The sequence below is a fragment of the Perna viridis genome, chromosome 1, assembly GCF_037379345.1.
Source record: "Perna viridis isolate PV_CMFRI_1.1 ecotype Kerala chromosome 1, ASM3737934v1, whole genome shotgun sequence".
In the NCBI taxonomy this organism is placed as follows: Eukaryota; Metazoa; Mollusca; class Bivalvia; order Mytilida; family Mytilidae; genus Perna; species Perna viridis.
This window is the reverse complement of record NC_142445.1, coordinates 12,356,373-12,376,277: the sequence shown is the minus strand read 5'-3', so window position 1 is coordinate 12,376,277 and position 19,905 is coordinate 12,356,373. Positions and strand designations below refer to the sequence as shown.

The 19,905-nt window shown below is 32.6% G+C and overlaps 1 protein-coding gene across 1 annotated transcript; it reads left to right on the top strand.

The window, feature by feature from the left end:
- The first annotated feature begins 251 nt into the window (after nt 1-251).
- LOC148627292 (mitochondrial-processing peptidase subunit beta-like) lies at nt 252-18,158 on the top strand. The gene is made up of 14 exons (XM_088571069.1): nt 252-353; nt 3,779-3,922; nt 5,283-5,369; nt 6,455-6,584; nt 10,029-10,120; nt 10,374-10,480; nt 10,937-11,016; nt 11,729-11,841; nt 12,350-12,588; nt 14,030-14,095; nt 15,608-15,724; nt 16,235-16,292; nt 16,856-16,931; nt 17,957-18,158. Exons 1-14 carry the CDS (start codon nt 258-260, stop codon nt 18,019-18,021), a joined length of 1,470 nt encoding a protein of 489 aa, XP_088427195.1. The 5' UTR covers nt 252-257; the 3' UTR covers nt 18,022-18,158.
- Nucleotides 18,159-19,905: the final 1,747 nt, after the last annotated feature.

The following is a 19,905-nucleotide window of genomic DNA, read 5'->3' as shown; positions in this document are numbered from 1 at the left end:
TGAATGCCGAATCGAACTAGGTATGCATCACCTACAAGATTTCAACCTGAAAGTCGTTAGAAGCGTGTGAAGGTACTGCTGAATCCCCAACTTTTTGTATGGCACATCGTTCTGACCCCAACTCGGCATATCAATATCCAAATAAAAAGAGGATGGTTGCAGGGTCAGAGGAAATTCACAGGCCTGCTTGATAGAAAGTAAAATCTTGTGACGAAGTTCTATTGGTACGAAGAAACAGTAGCAATACACAATTGCGCATGTTTCAAAACAACTTCCTTCAAAGAACCATGGCTGCTCGAGCCTTGAAAATTTTGGCTGGCAAACCAACTAAGCTGTTTTTACAGCCATTTAAGGTCTTTTTGTCTACATTATTCATAGAAAAAAAATCCGGTTTTATTATTTATTTTTCTGATGCATCATGAGGCAAATGAATGTATCATAATCGAACACAATTCACACTTTGTTTGAAGGTCAAAAATAAAATTTTCAGTCGGTTTAACGAAGGATTCTCACGAATGTGAATTTTGTATGCATGTCAATTATTGACGCTGTCTTCTTTTAATAGATAGCAATTGAATTGAGTGTCTCATGCTGAAACCTCGCGTTTCAACTATATTGACCGTATCAAATGTTTGCTAAGGCACAAAAGAATGTTCACCTTTAGTCCTCATTTTTATTTGGATATTGATTTGGCAGGTTGGGGTCAGAACGATGTGCCATACAAAAAAGGTGGAGATTCAGCTGTACCATGGAGTATTGCCCTTCAACCGCTTGTAACGACTTTCTAGTTGAAATTGTGCATGTCACACCTACCTAGTTCGTTTCCAGAATCATTTTCTGAATACTGTTGCCATATTTGCTACAAAAATTACATTTTTTTATTGAAATTTTGATCATTTTCCATCCTGTTTTGTTGACATTTTGAATTGTATTAGAGAGCAGTCATGGCGAAATTCGTCGGACATGACCGTACTTTTACCCGCCAGTCCGGTAAAATTTGTGTGATTTCCGGACCAGATGTCCCATGCGTTTTTTTATTAGACACGCCTCAACCGGAACTTCTGGTTTAAAGATGGCGTCCGAATCAAGACAAATTTAAATTGGATCAGAGAAATGATTCCGGCTTTAGTATATAACTGGGATGTCATCCCTGGAAAGCCCTTAAAAAAGGAAGCTTACTGATGCAGAGGTTAAAGCTCGTCAACAGGAATATACCGTGCACTTTTTTCTTTGTTCCAGGAGGGGGTGCACGGTATACACCAGAACAATGAGTTTCTAGAATTCGAGGTCTAGAATTTTCGGGAATCCAAACCGAAGTTGTCAACCAAAGACAACATCGATCCATTTTGTATTTTTGAGAACAGTTTTATGATAAATGAGCAATTAAAGTTTTACTGCTGTTTGATAATTGTTTTTTTGCATTTCATAGTTTGTATGAAAAACCACTACTAGCTTCTTATTTTTCTCCCAAAATATGCTGTCTAAATTATAACTTCCTCACCTGTGTGCGGTGGAGTGTTATATACACAATAACAGGAGTGCCAACCTGTCCTCAGGCCCATTGTCAATTAATTATCAAATAACAAAAGATCAATTTTAAAGGTGAAACCAATTGTCACTAGTCCTTTAATCTACTTGATGAACTGTTTCCAGATGTCAGATATCAATACACAAGCTTGGCAAATTAAATTTAAAATATCTTTTTTATAAACGGTTGGACTTGACACCATTATCTTAGTGACATACCTGATTTGTATATGAACAGGAAATGTAAACATTTCAGCTGACTTGTTAAATGGATCCAATACATCCCTGTATTTTAATTGATAACTGGCTTGCAAACACTGGGAAATATAGAAAAATACTTTCATTTAAAAGATTAATGATGAAAGAATACGCATTTCAGGGAATTTACCGGAATCCTTTCATCTCAATGTGGTCTGCTGGTGATTTTTCCTTGCTTCCCAGTGCACGTTTTTCACAGAAACTTAACATTTTCCGACGATTTCCTTTGCTAATACACGGAAGAATACAGTATGGTATTAGCATACAGGAAAATGATTCCGGAATCAAACTAGGTCGGTGTGACTTGCACAATTTCAGCTTGCAAGTCATAACAAATGCTTGAAGGGTGGTACTCCGCAGTATCACTGAATCTCCTTTTTGTATTGCACATCATTCTGACCACAACCCGACATATCAATATCCAAATTAAAAAGATTGCAGGGTCAGAAGAAATTCAGACTAGTTCACCTTACATGTATGAAACACCCTGATGAAATACAGTCAGACCTCGGTAGCTTGAACTCCAAGGTACCATTGATATGTGTTCGAGTTATCAGTTCAAGTAATTGAAGTTTGTAAATTTCTTAATTGTTTTTGGTTGCCAGTCTGAGTTTGACTTTATTGTAAGAAATTGCTTACTTCTACAAAGTTCTGTTAATTCCTTGATATTTTTCGTTCACTTTCGGAAAGTTATGTTGATTTGTGGACATTAAAAATGCTGTGTTTGCCTTTAAATAACATTCAGAGTTTTGGGTTCTTTGGTCAATAATTTTTCATCTAATTTTCTTTGATGCTTTAATTATGCATCTCAAACTTCAATTAGTAAAGCTACTTTAGTGATTACTTTAATATTACCTGTTATTAACTAAAATGATATGTTGATTAATGATTGGGTTTCAGTTTTCCACAGCTTTTATTACCTGCTGATAAAGTGGTTGACGATTTCAATTTAGTGAGGGTTATTCTCTAAGATTTATTATTGAACGGACGGACTAGTCAGTTTGAATGTTAAAGAAATTGAAGTTCGAGAAATCCAAGGTTTTTTATATTGATTATGTAGGAGACATGTTTGGTTTGAGCCATCTGACTTCGAGTGAGTGAAGTTCAACTGTTTAAGTTCATACCCCCAGTTAGTTATGGAGTTGTTTGGTGGGATCAGTCATAGTTCAATTTTTCAAATGTGCCATTGTAATGATATATAATATTGCAGGAGAAAATTCATGTGCTAAAAACAGTGTCCAGTATAGAATTTTTTTACGGGGGTCATCATGGCCCAAACAACTTCTCTTAGAAATATGGGGTCAATAAAAATGACATCTATCCACAATAACTTATATTAGAAAAGGTGTCTACTAAACGGTGGCAATTATAGATAATTTAAGAGTTGGTAATAAATACATATAGTTAGACAACAAACTGAAATTTGAAGAACTTTTAACTTGGCAGTTGGAAGCCATCAAGGTTTAAATTTGTACAGGGCTGTCACAAGCTTTTGTACATAAAAATGTACATATCAATGGCCTGTGACTATCAAATATGAATTAATTTTGGATAGTCTCTGACCATTGATGAAATTAAGTGCCAGTGATGGCTGTGCCACTGACAAAACTTGCAAGCATGTATATTACGTGAATTACGAACATTTTACAAAATTAAAATTTGTAATCTCACACCTAGGAAGATGTTTACCTGCATTCATAGCAATAGACAAGATCAACATCCTGTTTACTATAGAAATCCTTGTCAAGTTTCATTTGTATATTATTTCTAAAGCATGCAAATTCCCCCTATAAATATAGTTCACCAATTTCTCTTTGATTCTAATTGCCCTTTTTTTCTACATGAGAACATTTAAAATCAAAATAATGACAATGAAGAGCAAAAGGTGACAACTTTAATTTAAAAGTTTTGGAAGAGACACTTATTTTGCTTTATTGTCTGTTCCTAATAAGTACAACATGATAGTTTGAATATTTTTTTTATCATATTTTAGACTAGATCTGCAGCTTTAGTCAGATTAGGGTCTACACAAGCGGCATATGCTGATGCTGTAGAAAATTTACCAGAAACAAGAATTACCACCCTTGAGAATGGTTTACGAATAGCTACTGAAGATTCAGGAATACCCACGTGCACTGTAAGTGACAATGATATAAAACCTGTGTTTTATCAGTGATTGGGATTTTAATTTTGAGAATGGGCCATTTTTAATGATCTTTTGAATTTCTTCATGCTTCATCATTCTTTGTAAGAATGTGTATTTAATCAATTTAATATGACAATTTCAGCTAGAATGTGATAAATGGCACATAGTCCTCCCTAATCCCAACTACTGATTTAATGTATTGGTAGGAAAATAATGGTGTTAAGGAAGAGATTTAGACTTAACAAGAATTATAACTAACCTGACCATGTTTACTTGTATCAATTCAGCATTTTATTTAATTTCCTGTACTTATTTGTACTGCTCTTCTCCTAAAAGTTCTTATTTTTAAGGATTACATACATTGTTTATGGCATTTATCAGTATTAATTTATAGGCTATTATTTTTTCTGCTTCCTAGATAAATTCCGGGTTGGTATTAGATTTCATATTATTGTTTTATGTATTTAATTATTTTTAGCCTTTAAAATTAACAATTATATACATGTATTAATTTCTGACAAATGTTTTATAAATTTATTGTATATATAGAAAATTGGTCTTTAAAATATAGTCTAGTATTAGTGGTATTTTTATGTTTTAATCCCTGCTAAATGATGCACAAATATGCATACAATAATGACTGGTGATGATATGGAATGATAAGAATAGATGTGTTGATGAAAAATATCATTTTAAATAATAACATTTCCATAGAAACCTCCCAATAACTTGCACTGAAAGCTCTGCTACCAATGTTAAAGAGGAAGCAATTTTTCATTAAAATCCTTAATCAGATCAAAATAGAATTGAATTTGGTTTCAGGAATAATTTTTCAAGAATTTTGACTTTAAAAAAATCCAGCTCTGTAGTTATGAGTCTAAGGTCAGACGGGAAGCAGAAAACAGAAATAATACTATTATGATTATAAATATTATATTTAATATTACATATTTCCTAAATAAATTTAAACTTGGCAATTAACTACATATTGGCTTATTTGGTTGACTGTAGGCAAAAGTCCATTGGAAGACCTGTCATACATTTTAAGTTGAAGGATTCACCCCATTTGTTGACCTTGTGACAATGCATTTATTTGACTTGTGATACTAAATATTGACATAAAATTAGCTACAGGAAGGTGGACACATGTGTTTTGAATTCAAGTTATTTTCAAAGTCGATGGTTTAATTGTGATGACTTCTAAATTCAAGGCTGCCTTGTCACCACTAGGCACATTAGATTGAAATTAGTGTGATCTATTCATTTTTCTACTTCTTGTATATTTACATTTGAAATTCATTTAGAAGGGCTTTTGAGGTTCCATATATAAATGAATTTCTTTGTACTTCAGGTTGGTCTATGGATAGATGCTGGCAGCCGGTTTGAAAATGAGAAGAACAATGGAACAGCCCATTTCCTTGAGCACATGGCTTTCAAGGTAATTTTAAGTGGTCGTACAATTGTATTGAGCTGTCATCATCCATATACACTTGGTTTTTGTACAGTGACTTGAATAATAGTTTGTGGATCCTGATTATATTAAGGGCTTAAACAGGTCAAGAGTTTTACTATATGTATAACATGTACATGTAACAGTGATGACCCTGAATTACCTACCAATAATGTGAAATGAGATACCTGAATATGTCATTTTTGCATGTTGACTATAAGTTGTTCACTCATGTTTGAATTGACTTTTTAGGTACATCTGGAGCAGGTTGATCTCTAAGGGATGCAACTTTCATTATAGTCTTTCAACTGAGTGTAGTAAATGTATTAAGGCTTTATCAGGTATTACTTGAAAGTAAAATCCTTCAGATCAAATATGAGATCAAATATTCATGTTTTTCTTATGTGTACTTGGATTCAATAGAATCTGATATTAATCTGAAAAAGTGGAATTGGAATTAAAACATAATCAGAAAACTTACATTTTACAGGTGGTCAACTGTCAGTATAGTTATAATAGTAAACATTCGTAAGTGAAATAATGGGTCATTTGACAACACGAACAGATTATATTATTTTGCTCCTAATGTAGTCAGGGAGGCATGACATTCTTATGTGTGTCAGAAATCTAGTTGTCTCGACCTGTTAAAGACGTTAATAAAGCATTTTATTTAACTACCATTTCTTATTTCATATTTGTAATGTTTAACTACAAATTAAAGTTTGACCCAAGTTTAACTGTATCAAGTTTGAATATTGTGTCCATACTTGTACCACTGTTTCAGGGTTCGACAACTGTGATCATATGTAAGTGCACCCTGCAAAGCATTGTGTTATAACTGTAAAAATTGGCTATTTTTTTTTTTTTTAAAAAAAGATGAAAGAAGAAATGTAAAATCATTCCATCCAAGTTAAGCTGTACAATGTGTGGTTCCAAAGAAATTGATATTTAACTTTATATTACATAGTTCTAGAAGCTGTTCAAACTTTCAGATTTGTTTTTAAATTCTATTCATAGCTTCAGTTAATTTATACAAAGCTATCAGTCCAGTTTTCTCAATATATATATTTCAGGGGACAAGTAAAAGATCTCAAACTGGTCTTGAGATGGAGGTAGAGAACATGGGTGCTCATCTTAATGCTTACACATCAAGGGAGCAAACTGTTTACTACGCCAAAGCTTTCTCAAAAGATATGAGTAAAGGTAAGCATACATATTTGAAGATCTTACAATATCATCTGTTGAGTATTGTATGTTCATATAGATGTGCATGAAGGAATATAAATACTTGCAAAACCTCTCAAGTGCAAGTCCTCCTAAATTGCTCAAGGGCTTTTAATGAAATTTTATAGGAATGTTGAGTATCATATGGAGAAATGAAAAAAAAAACCACAAGTAATGTTGGCAGACTCCAAAAGGAGTCTGGGAGATAATCCAAACTGCTCAAGGAATTTTGATGAAGTATACGAAGGTTGGGTCTCATATGTAGATGTGCATTAAGGAACATAATTACTGTTGAAGGATTCGAAAGGGAGATAATGCCAAATATGGGTTTTACATGTTACAACCTTGTAAGTGCAAATCTTCCTTAACCCCTCAAATGATTTTGAAGAAATATTGAAGGAAGATTGGATATCATATGTAGATGTGCATGAAGGAACATATCTACTGTGAGGGAACTCTAAAGGGAGGTATAATCCAAATTAAGGGTTTTACATGTTGAAAACTTGCAAGTGCAAATCCTAAACTGTTCAAAAAATTTTTATGAAATATTATAGGCTAGGTATGGTATGTATATGTGCTTAAAGAAATATAATACAGTTGGCAGACTCCAAAGGGAGAAAATCCAAATCGAGGATTTTACTTGTGAAAACCTTTTAAGCCCAACTGTTCCTTCACCAGTCACCACTCAAGGGGTTTTTATGTAAAATTATAGGAAGGTTTGGCATCATATGAAGATGTGCATGAAGGAACACAATTAAAGTCAGGATCCCAAAGGGAGATAATCCTAATTTGTGGCATTAAACCTTGTAAGCACAATTCCTCCTAAACCCTCTCAAGGAATTTTGATGTTATTAGCTCACCTGGCCATAGGCCATGAAAGCTGTTGCCATCACATGGTGTCCGTTGTCGTCCATCTTTATTAACAAATTTTCTAAACTCCTCCCCTCTGAAACTACAGGACCAAACCAAACTTGGTATGAATGTTCCTTAGGGTATTCTGCATAGAACTGATGTTTGGATTTTTGATCCGTCAAAAACATGGCCACTGTTACTAAAAATAGAATGTAGGGGTCAGACAGAAGTTTTTCATATATATCTCCAAAGCTGTTAGGTTTAGCCAAATTCTGTTCCAGGTTAAAGTGTTCAGTATGATGAGATCTGTCTTCGGTCAAATTTTCTATTTGGTCTGTTAAGTCATGTTGAAATTATTGCCCTTTTTAGATGTTTTTTTTTCACTATTTTTAATGTTATTTCTTTCAAAAATCTACTAGACCAATCAACTTGGTATGAATGTTCCATAGGGTGTTCTGCATTCAACTGTTGTTGGATTTTTTATCTGTCAAAAAACATGGCCGCTGTTACTAAAAATAGAACATAAGGGTCAGACAAAAGTTCTTTTTGCATATATCTCCAAACCGTAAGGTTTGACCAAACTCTGCCATGGGTATTCAGTATTCAATATAAAAGTATTCAGCATGATGAGATCTATCTCGTGATATTTTTGTTTTAATCTGTTAAGCCATGTAGGAGTTATTTTCCTTTTTCTCTGTTTTTTCCTTTTTCAATGTTATTTCTTTAAAAAAAACTTATCTGAAACTTCTAGACCAGTCATAACTAAACTTTGTATGAATGTTCCTTGGTGTGTTCTGCACAGCACAGATGTGGGGATTTTTTTATCCATCAAAAGATGGACGCCATTTCTAAAATTAGAATATGTGGGCCAGATAAAAGCTTTTCGTATGTATCTCCAACACGATTAGGTTTTGCTGAATTCTGTCAGTTACTGAATGGATCCTTATTATAAAGCTTACCCAAGTCTGCATTGGGTCAAAGATGTCAGATGAAGCCTTGTTTGTATTATTGCCTGTGAAAGGTGAAAAAATAATAATTTTACAGTTTTCAACCATTATCTTGAAAATTATGATTGATAAAAAGGAACTTTTCATTTGTTGAAATGATCCTTATTATAAGGCCTACAAAAGTGTGCATTTGGTCAAAGTTCTTCAGACGACACCTTGTTAGTGTCATTGCCCTTGAAAGGTGAAAAATGATGTTTTAGTAGTTTTCAGTCAATATCTTCAGAACATAGATCTGGAAACGGTAAAAAATGCTGGTCATTGACCGACAAATTTTGCAAATGACCGACGCCAATTTTCCAATATTGGACATAAAAAATTGTCAACCCTTATAAATTACTGTCTGTGTGGTTTTATTAGTGTATAAACATCCTGTCTACCATTCTCCTAATTGTTTATTGGAAATTAATTGACAGGTGTGTGTCAATTTTAGCCGATGTACAGCCACCTGTGACTGTAATTGAATTAATGGTTCACGTGGCACCCCATTGCTTATACGAATTAATTGAAGTAACTCGGAGAATCTTCATACATTTATTACTTGATTAACTAAGAAATAAGATTGACAAGTCCACCATTTTTTCGTCGATCTTTCAGAGGTAACGAAAGCACATGGAACTGAAACTGCGCATCAGTTGTAGTTTGTAATTATTAATTCGTCGATTGAATCGTCTTAACACAGAAGTCAACAGACCATTTAAATCAATATACTAAATGTGTTCGCAAGTTTCTTTTATAAATAATCAACATTTTTTTCATCACTCGGAAGTTTTCGGCTGTTTGTCTATGTGATGAAAAAGTCCAAGAGATACAATGTTTTGTTTACATGTTAGATTGTCCACATGTAGTCGAAACTGAACTCGTTCGCTCGCTCTGATATTTTGTAAAAGACAGCATATGTGATGAAATAACACACTTTCCAATATTTATCTGAAAATAACTACATACAAACGTTTTTGAAGTCAATTTTCGATCTGAATTTGTAAAAGACTGACAAAAACATCTGCTGAAGTTCAATAAAATGTCTGGCATTGGCTGTCAAAATTTCCGGACCTTTGCTTCAGAACTATAATAGATAAAAAGATAAAAACTTTCAGTTGATGAAATGATCCTTATGATAAGTACTAGCAAATTCTTCTTTGAGTCAAAGTAATCAGACAACTCCTTGTTAGGTTTATTGCCCTTAAAAGGTTAAAAATTTAAGCAAGTGAGTGATTTAGGCTCCTGGGAGGCTCTTGTTTTGTAATAGGATTTGGTATCATATGTAAATGTGCATGAAGGAATAAAATTACTATTTTATGACTCCGAAGGGAGACAAATCCAAATTAAAAGTTTTTAAATTTGAATCCATTTGAAGTTGGGGTATTTTCTTTGTAAGCTTGATCACAGTATTTCTATTTTACTATGCTTTCATTGCAAAGAAATCATCATTTTAACACTATTCTGTATTCTGATAAACAGTGGAAATATACACATTAAGTTTTGTATTTCATTCCTTTCATGTAGTGTTAGGTTTTGAATTGTTAAACATTTATACCATTATTTTTTTTTTCAATTTTATTTGTAGCCTTGGACATTTTGTCAGATATCTTACAGAACAGCAAATTAGGAGAACAAGAAATAGAGAGGGAAAGAGGAGTTATCTTGAGGGAGATGCAGGTTAACTTTTAATTACCATTTGTAATTACAATTGTATATCTTAAACTGTCTTAAACTGAATCCTAAACATAGTGTTACAGCAAGTAATATGATTAACTTGAGGGTTAGAAAATTACTTTATGAACTTTCTTTGGTAGTTAACTGGGCAATCGACAAAGATGGTTAAACTTTCTTTCAAACCAAGGTTAGAATACCTATGCAGTGATTAATTAGTAAAAATGTTTTGAGAATCTTGCTTTCCATTTCATTACAGGAAGTGGAAACAAACATGCAGGAGGTAGTGTTTGACCATCTCCACTCTGTAGCCTTCCAGGGAACTGCACTTGGTAGAACAATTCTTGGTCCCACAGAAAACATTATGTATGTATGCCATTCAGAACAACACTCTCTGGCACTAAAATTCTCTTTTGTCATTGTGTGTCCCTCCGTCTGCCTATCTGTCTGAAGGTTTCCAGATGAAAACGAAATAATATTTTTTTTTAAACTTTGCATAGTTGTCAGTACAATAAAATAAAGTAAAGTAAAACTTTCAGCAAAATCCAAAGTGTGATTTTGGAGTAAGGCCATTTAGAACATTTTGCCATCCCCCATTTTTTCACATTGTGGAATATCACTTTAATGTTCCATTTCAGCCCTTTTTTTTAGGAATTGAGCTTTAGTCTGACTTAAACCACAATTTTCTGTTGTAGTAATGTGACCTTGTTTGATAGTTTACTCTGTCTTTTTCTAGTAAATAGTAGAAATATAATTCAGTTGTTCCATCCATTATTTCAGTTCCTATAATACACCTTTTAAAGTTTCTTTTTTTATTTCCAGGACAATTAACAGAAATGATTTGTTAGAATATATAGATCAACATTATAAAGGTCCAAGAATGGTTCTAGCAGCAGCTGGAGGTAATTCATTAAGGATTGTTTTGTTTGTTGGATTATTGGATATAAATTGTTGGATTATTGGATATAAATCACATTGGATGTGTTAACGCTGAATAAAACGTGAAGCGTAAAGCAATCCAAAGTCAATTATTTCCATTAATCTATCCAACAACTTAAGGTTATATACTAATGGAAAATGTTGCTAAATAAGGCTGAACTTTTCAGAATTTCATAGTAATTAAAATATTATCAATTAAAAATGCACTTTATTTTAGCAACTGTGTAATAAGAAGGTTAGGATGGGCTAATTATATAATTTCTGTTTGTCTGAATTTGACCAAGGTTGTTGAAACTGTCATTCAAGTAAAGTAAGGTGTATAAGGCTGCAATTAAGACTACCAAAATATGAAGTTGTTGTTTTTGTTTTTGTTTTTGTTTTTGTTTTTTTTTTTGTAAGCTGCTTGCCCAAGAAAACGTAAAGAACAATAACATTTTTTATGAAGACTGTTTTTGTCCTTTGTTAATATAAAGTGGTAGTAAATCATCTTTATTTCATAGTGATAATTAATGTAGCCAATTTTATACTGTGTCATCATTGACATTATGAGGTTTGACAAGGAAGAAAAAGGGTTTATGAAAATATCTTTTGAAAAAGAACCATTATTTAGGTGAATATTTTTTTCTTGTGCTGTAGAAGTTGTCTCTTGATCAATTCTGTTTTTTTTTGTCACAGGTGTGAACCATGATGAATTGGTCAAACTAGCCCAGCAGTATTTTGGTAATCTCAATATTGGATATGAAGGAAAAATCCCAGAGATGAAAACATGCAGATTTACTGGCAGTGAGGTATGCATTAAATATCTTGTTGTCAATGACTTTATTTAGAATAATCTATAAAAAAAATCAATACCGTACCTGTATCAAGTGTCTTCCTGTCACGTTATAATTGTAGAAGTCATTCAATTCACTGATTAAGATTATTTATACTGTAACAAGACTGTCAACAATCAGTGCACTATGAATTTGACGTTTACATAAAGTTTACTTAAAAAACAAAAATAAATTGAAGTGGGATACAAGAATGTTTCTTTTGTTACAATAAGACAGAACAGTTGTCTATAAAAAAAATAAGGTGTGAACTATGAATGGAAGTTATGATTTCAAGTCTTAAAAATGGGGAGGAGAGCAATCTTCTTGAAGATATACAAAAAAAATTACTATGAAGTTTAATACACTTGACTTCTACCAGACAGATTATTCACATGTTTTTTTAGTTTTATATTGATAAATTGGTGATCATATCTCATTTCTGTTACACAGTTTTCTATTTATAGATATTGTATCTAACTTTCAGATCAGAGTCCGAGATGATTCCATGCCACTCGCCCACATTGCTATTGCTGTAGAAGGATGTGGTTGGACCAATCCAGACAATATAGCTCTCATGGTTGCCAATACTCTGATTGGTAGCTGGGATAGGTCACATGGTGGTGGAGCTAATCTGTCTAGTAATCTTGCTTCAAAGTTCGCCAGTAGTAACCTCTTCCACAGTTTCCAGTCATTTAACACTTGTTACAGTGATACTGGATTATGGTATGAAAATTAAATCTGTTAAGCTGTTATTCTATGTTTGTTTCTTTTGCACACAAAACCTAATAACACCATGAATGACTTTTAATGAATCCTCTGATAATGCATTGGAGAGAATAATATATATACTTGCCTATAAGTCAGATTTTTGGGACTAAATTTTTAACTGCTGGGTAGGGTTCCAACTTGTAGATGAAATCACAACCATGAACTAAAATTTTCAGTTTCAAAATGTCAAAAGCTTGATAATTGACATGAGTGTGACACCCAACATTGAACAGCCAGACTGGCGCTGTTTTCCCCTAATGTTTAAATTGTAAACGTCAGTTTTAGGAAGACTGCCTTCATCTTCTACCTTTTACTGCTAAAATATGATGCAGTAATATAATATTTACTGTTAAGTCCTTTATTTTGCCAGAGTGTTAATTTATATGTATTTCCCACTCATCCATTTTGTGTATTGATTTTACCCATGTACACTCAAATAGCCAAAAACCTAAAGAGGTAATAGAAACATGACCCATTAACCCACCACAATTTGTGACAAAAGTAATAAATATTTTAGTTGGTAATGACAATTCTTTTTTTGAATTTCTTTTTCTTTAAGATAAAACCTCTTAACTTCCTGAAATATCTTCCAAAGTGTTGTTAGAGTATCATAACCTTTCTGTTTTATTCTTCGTTGTTCACTATAATTACGATTTTAGTTCAGATTATTGGTTGTACCAAAATTAGAATGAATGGAAAAATGGCTGTATCAAAACAATCCACATGACTTGTCAAGAATTTAATTACTTGCTATTATAAAAACAACTCTGGCTTGGAATTATTTCAATGTTTATTGAATGTTATCAAAACAAACTGGTATACTCATTTTAATTAAGGAATGTTAGCAATGCAGCTGTCAGAAATCAGTCCAGCCTATAAGCGGGTCAAGGCTAGGTTCCAGAAATTTGGGGCTGAAGAGGGGGGTCTGACTTATAGGCAGATCAACTTATACTCGAATATATATGGTAGTTGCTTGGACCATCAGAATATTTGACTACTAATTATCATTTGATGTTAAGGTCCCCAATCACAGCAAAAAATCATGGTGTTGAAAGCAAAAAAAAAAATATACTGGAAGCATAAATGTATAATGTATATCTGTAATGTACTGTGCCATGTAAGTCATGGGAAGAGTGATACATTACATGCAAGGTACATCTTCTAAATGTTTAGTATTCGTTTTGATAAAGTGTTTTGAAAAAAAATAATATTTGGCTTGATCTTATTGAAATGACTTATTCTGTCTTAAACTGTGGAAATCAGGCTGATTGAGTCTCTCAAGTTTTCCTCTTATAAGATTATAGATAAATGGTCAGTTTGAGGTTGTGTATTTTAATTCCACATCAGTCCTGATTCTTTGAGCTCTACAATTTAATATATTCTGTTTTTCTTTCAGGGGAATGTATTTAGTTTGTGAAAGAGAAGGTGTAGACACTATGATGTTTGAAGCACAAGAAGAATGGTATGTAATATATTTGTATAGATGCCATGATTTGTCTGTATTTTTTACGAATTTCAGTTAGAATATTATAGGGTCTTATAGTTCAGTTATTTATGGATTTCTAATCATTTCTGGCCCAAGCCATTCAGAGTTTTGTAAATGTATTTTGGTCTTTTAGAAGCTTCACAGAGACTGTTGAAATACATGCAATGGGGATTTGGATCATGCAGTGCATTACAGTTTCTTGAATGTTATCCATCTCTGTTAAAAGTTTCTGATTAGTAAAAGAAAAACGTTTTCATCCAAGACAAATTTCAGATGTTAATTTCAATTTTTATAATGATTACTGACAAAATGCAAAATTACTAACAACTTCAATTCTTTTTACTGATTGTATTAAAAATAGGCTGGCATCTATGTATTTGTATAACTACTATTTGGAGTAAATTTATATAGAAACTTGTCTTGCAATTAGTTGAATTATCTTATTTATAGACAACATAGTATATCTTTAAACTTTCTGTAAAATTATGGAGTGCATTGGTAGGTCATGTGATTCAGTTGTTTAACTTTGATTAGAACTAAAATTGTTGTCAAATACATGTACTTGAATCAGAGTCCTACACTATTAACTGCTGACAAAGTAAGATTCTATTTCCCTTGTTTGTGAACATGTTATAATAGCTAATTGATCTGTTAACTAATGTTATTTATTTTTATAAATGTCCTTGGGCCTCGAAAATTGTTACAGCTACCCACAAAGACACCTCTTCATAGCAGATAAAATGGTAAACTTCAATGAGAACTCATTTGGAATATATATTTATTTACCAATCATTTAGTAGCCAAAGATATCACGAAGGCCAAAATAAATAATAGTCTTGTTTCCTGCAACCAGCCAGAAAAAAGATAGGGTTGGTTGGTCGGTAAATGGTTTTCTTTTTTTTTTCCTTGACATATTTATACCTGTACTCTAAAATTTATATGTAAGGTTTGTTTCAATTTAATAACACAATTGAAAGCAAAATACACAGATGGCCACCCCGATGTTATAAACACTGATACAGATGGCCACCCTGATGTTATATGTATAAACGCTGAAACAGATGGTCACCCCAATGTTATATGTATAAACGCTGAAACAGATGGCCACCCCAATGTTATATGTATAAATGCTTTACACAGATGGTCACCCCTATGAAATATGTATAAATGCTATACAGAGATGGCCACCCCGATGTTATGTGTATAAATGCTATACACAGATGGCCACCCCGATGTAATACGTATAAATGCTATACACAGATGGCCACCCCCGTGTTATGTGTATAAATGCTATACACAGATGGCCACCCCGATGTTATAAACGCTGAAACAGATGAAAGGTGGACTCTGAAAATACAGAAAATCGAAATTTGGAAACTACAATTTTTTAACAAACAGAAAGAAAAAAGGACAGTTGGGTAGCAGGAAATAGACTATTATATTTTTTGGCCTAAATTGTTACAACTGACCAGATATTATGTTATGCAGGATGAGAATGTGTAACAACATTACAGATGTTGAACTGGAGAGAGGAAAGAGACTGTTAAAAACCAATTTATTACTTCAGTTAGATGGTTCTACACCAGTTTGTGAAGATATTGGAAGGTTTGATTTGCTGTTTTGGTAGTTTTACATTTTTTCATTTGTTTCAGAAGAGAATTAAGTAAAGGTGTAGGAGCATTATGCTATGAATATTTTCCCAAAATATCAACTTTTTTGTAATAACAAAAAAAAAAAAATTTCATACCATAGTAAAATATTTGTATATTAGGGAAAAGAATATTTTATTGCATTAAATCAATGTAATGACTTCTAAACAATCCAGAAAACTATGTCAACACCCGAGAAACAACTTTATATTTTCACATATGATAAATTATATAAGATGGCTAGAAAGTAGACTTACTTGCAAGGTATCAAGAGGGTTTCCAAAATATATTCAAATCAAAATTGTGTTTTGAAGCTTGGTTTGGGTAAAATATCAACTTAAGTGTAAAAATAATTTTCATGATTCAGCTAGCCAAAAAGCTACAGCATACTGCTGTGTAACTTAAGTACTTGGTAGCAGAGGAATTTATGGTGAACTCTTAGCTATTAGCTCTTTCTTTATTACAGGCAAATGTTATGCTATGGTAGAAGAATACCATTCAGTGAAATGGAGGCCAGAATAGACGTAAGCAATTAGAAACAGAGAGAGAGAGTAATCTGTTGACAGTATTTTTACTTTAAAGTTGATGTCATTTCATTCTCATGTAACTGAATATGGAGATTAATTTGTCAAAATATATAAAATATGTTTGATGCAACCTATTTTATTGGGAACTACTTTTCATGGCACAATAAATAAATAAAATACAAGAAATTGATATGTCATCTTCCCCGATTTAATTGGATTGACCATGACTTCAAGGAATGTGACATTATCAAGTATTCCTCATTCAAAGCTATTATTGTTTATAAACAGTTTGCATTTTTTATGGCTTTTATATGACTGCAAAGAATTTGAGGTCTATAATGGAATTGTGTTATCATCCTGCATAGACATTTGATGTCCAGTGTGACTTAAGCTGTTTAAGTATGAAAGACCAAAAAGGGGCAAGAAATAAGCTGGACAGTAACTTGATTTTAAGTGAATTGATTCTGTGAAATTCTACCATAAGGTGCCATACTATAAAAGGTCAGTGTGGATTGTGGATGAAACTTGCTTTACCTCATTCCAGTTTATTTATTTTACAGAGTTTAGACAAAAACAGTATAAAGAGAGTTCTGAGGGAGTATGTATATGACAAATGTCCAGCTATAGCTGCTGTAGGTTAGTACAAATTTATAAGCTTTCATTACCTTGATAGTCTGACAAATGAGACCAGGATGAAATTTTCCTCTGATCAGAGGATTTCCAGTTTATACGACATCAGAAAGTATGCCAAACTTTATATAAACAACTATATTTTATGGTCTCATTAAACTACTGAAGATTTCTTTTTTTGCAAGCACAAAGTGAGCTCAAAAGCAATGTGTGTGTACATGAAAATAGCATTCTTGAGGTAGTCCCCAGTTTACTTCAGCCTTACTGGAATACGTTAGGTAGTCAGCAAAAACAGCCATAAAATGGAAGTTCTGCAACAAGATAATCAGAATTGATACTCATCTGTACCAATAAACAAAAATTGATAAGAATTAAACTTCTATTATTGAGAATATACAGTTGTTTTCAATACATTACTCTAATTTTTCCTGCTATGTGTAATATCATAAATGGAAAAGTTTGGGAAAGGTTGCATGCACTGACAGGTGTACTTACACGTCTCTCGTTGCTGTTCCACTTGCTGTTCAACCTAACACGCCTTGGAAAAAATATAGCTTCGACTGTATTGTTCAGATCGAAGGATAGCTTTTCTAAGAAAGGAAAGGCATTCATATTTGTAATTTCTGTAAAGCTGTCAGTTGTGTTCTAGTCACAGGTTATGTGTTAAATATTCCCACCATTAATGAAGTACTGTTATCATTCCTTATACACATTCTGAATTGGATTGGCTTATGCTTATAACAATATAGCCGGAGCTGCTTGTAAAGTTAAAAATGAGGGATAAAAAAAAATGAATCTCTTGGTCCTTGCTTCTATAGGCAATGTACATGCCTACATCATATTTTTTTCTTAAGACCATCTCTGAAGGAAAAGTACAGCAGTGTATGATTCAAACAACAATGTCTTTCATTGCATTAAACATTATTTATTGAAGTAACACTACAGATAAACATGAGTTCTAACATAAATATTTTTCTGTTTTTGACATCAGTTGTTCATATAATACCTTAAAATCATTATATTTATTTTAGGTCCCATTGAAGGATTAGCCAATTACTCAAGATTGAGGTCTGCTATGTACCAGATACGTAACTAACGGGTATTTCTAGGAAGTGAACATTTGACTATCGATCCACAAACTTGAACAGCCATTATTCTATCTGACTATTTATTTCATCAAAGATTAGTACAACAATGTGATGTGAAGTTGTTATAAATGATTTTGTTTGAAAAGCCTGTTTTCTCCTTTTTGTTTTGTTGCCTATATTGCTCTTATTACAACATATATTTCCTTTTCATAAGTTATTGTTCACCACAATTTTGGCTCCTTATTATAAAACCAGGAAGATGAACCAAATACAGCATAATTTACTCCCCATTTTGTTTTGTCCTCTTTAGCAATATGATAGAGGGACTTGGTAATAGTCTGTTTATTTCAGCAATCTATCACAACTATCTGTGGAGACTGCCAACAAGATTTCATATATTGGTGTAGAGTTAATGTTTTCTGTAGAGACTTTGATATATGTTGAAATTGAATATTAGTTGATAGATCTTGACGAAATTTTAGGAAGTTCCATCCATCAAAAGGAAAGTTAGAAATATGGTCCCAACTGCCATGGTACTAGGGGCCATAGAAACAAGAATTTTCAACTGAACTATATAAGTTAAGTATATGGATCTGTATGTAATTGTACAAGAAAGTCTGGAAGATATCAATTATTGGGGTTGTAACCTTAGCAAAGGAATTACGAGCTAAAGATAAACATTTCCATGGTTTTTTCTCGATAATGAGTTTCTTTGACCAGATTTTCTTAAACTTTAAAAAATTGCCAATTTCATGTCTTACTGTTAATTCTCAAGTCATTGACAACTCAATCTATTCGGTAACGTATGTGGTCATTAAAACACAATCCAAATTTTGAGCTGTATCTAGCACAAGTCCTAACTGTTTTGGGTTCAACCTCTGCTGTTTAATTAAGCTGCACCTTACACTGCATTTTATTTGAAGGTTTATTGGCCATCACATGTATTTGATTTAGCAATGAAAGTCCTGGGACTGCTATGTTTTTGAGAATGTAACACTTGGTTTGCCCAATATTTCATTCTAACTTCTGCTGTCCTTATATCAGTCAGATAAAACTTGAGAAATGTTAACATGACATTTGGTTTGAAGCTTCAGCATAATAAACTGTACAATGTGCAAGTCTTCAGGTTTGCCTTCTTTTTTTTTTTCAAAACATGTCAGAATTTTAGTGTGGTCAGGTTGTACACTTGTGAGCCAATACGCAGGAAAAATTTCAACACGTTTCCTTATGTTTCAAAACATGGGAACATGTTTAGGACCATTATGGGAATATATTTTTGTCCATCAGAACTTGTGACCCAATTCAAATGTAAACATATGTCTTTCGTCATTGATATCATCTAGGAAACTTGGTCCTAAACATGTTACTATTTTTCCTTCATACCTGAGAAATGTCGTATCAAGTTTAAGCAGGTGTGTTTTTTTTTGAGTAATAGTAATAGCTTGAGTCACATTCATTCCTTGTGTACATTACCTCGAAGTTTTTTTTTATTCACAGTTGTCCATATTTTTACTTGATCTGTATATCATCATATTACTTTTAATTTGATTTGGAATTAAGTTTCTATTATTGTACTGTTGTGAATTTTCAATCCGCAGTATATTTTTAATGTACACAATTTCAATGCTCCCTGAGCTGAGAAAAGCAAACTGTGATTAAATGTTAATATATTAACCTTGAAAATTACTCAGAATGAAATATAGGTCAATGAACAATCAAACAAATTCATTTTTTGGCATTTCATTATCAACACTATTATTTTGCCCATTTTTAATGTATTTCTTAAGGGCTGTTTCATTAAAAGATATGATGTACCCAGGAAAGACACTTTTTGACCAGGAGAGTCACCCATTGAAGATATATTGATGTTTTGTATTAAACTTTATATTTTG

Coding starts and splice junctions, on each gene's coding strand:
- LOC148627292 (XM_088571069.1), top strand. CDS start 258: ATGTTTCAAAACAACTTCCTTCAAAGAACCATGGCTGCTCGAGCCTTG. Junction 14,096..15,607: donor TTTGAAGCACAAGAAGAATG/GTATGTAATATA, acceptor TATGTTATGCAG/GATGAGAATGTGTAACAACA. Junction 16,932..17,956: donor TCCAGCTATAGCTGCTGTAG/GTTAGTACAAAT, acceptor TATTTATTTTAG/GTCCCATTGAAGGATTAGCC.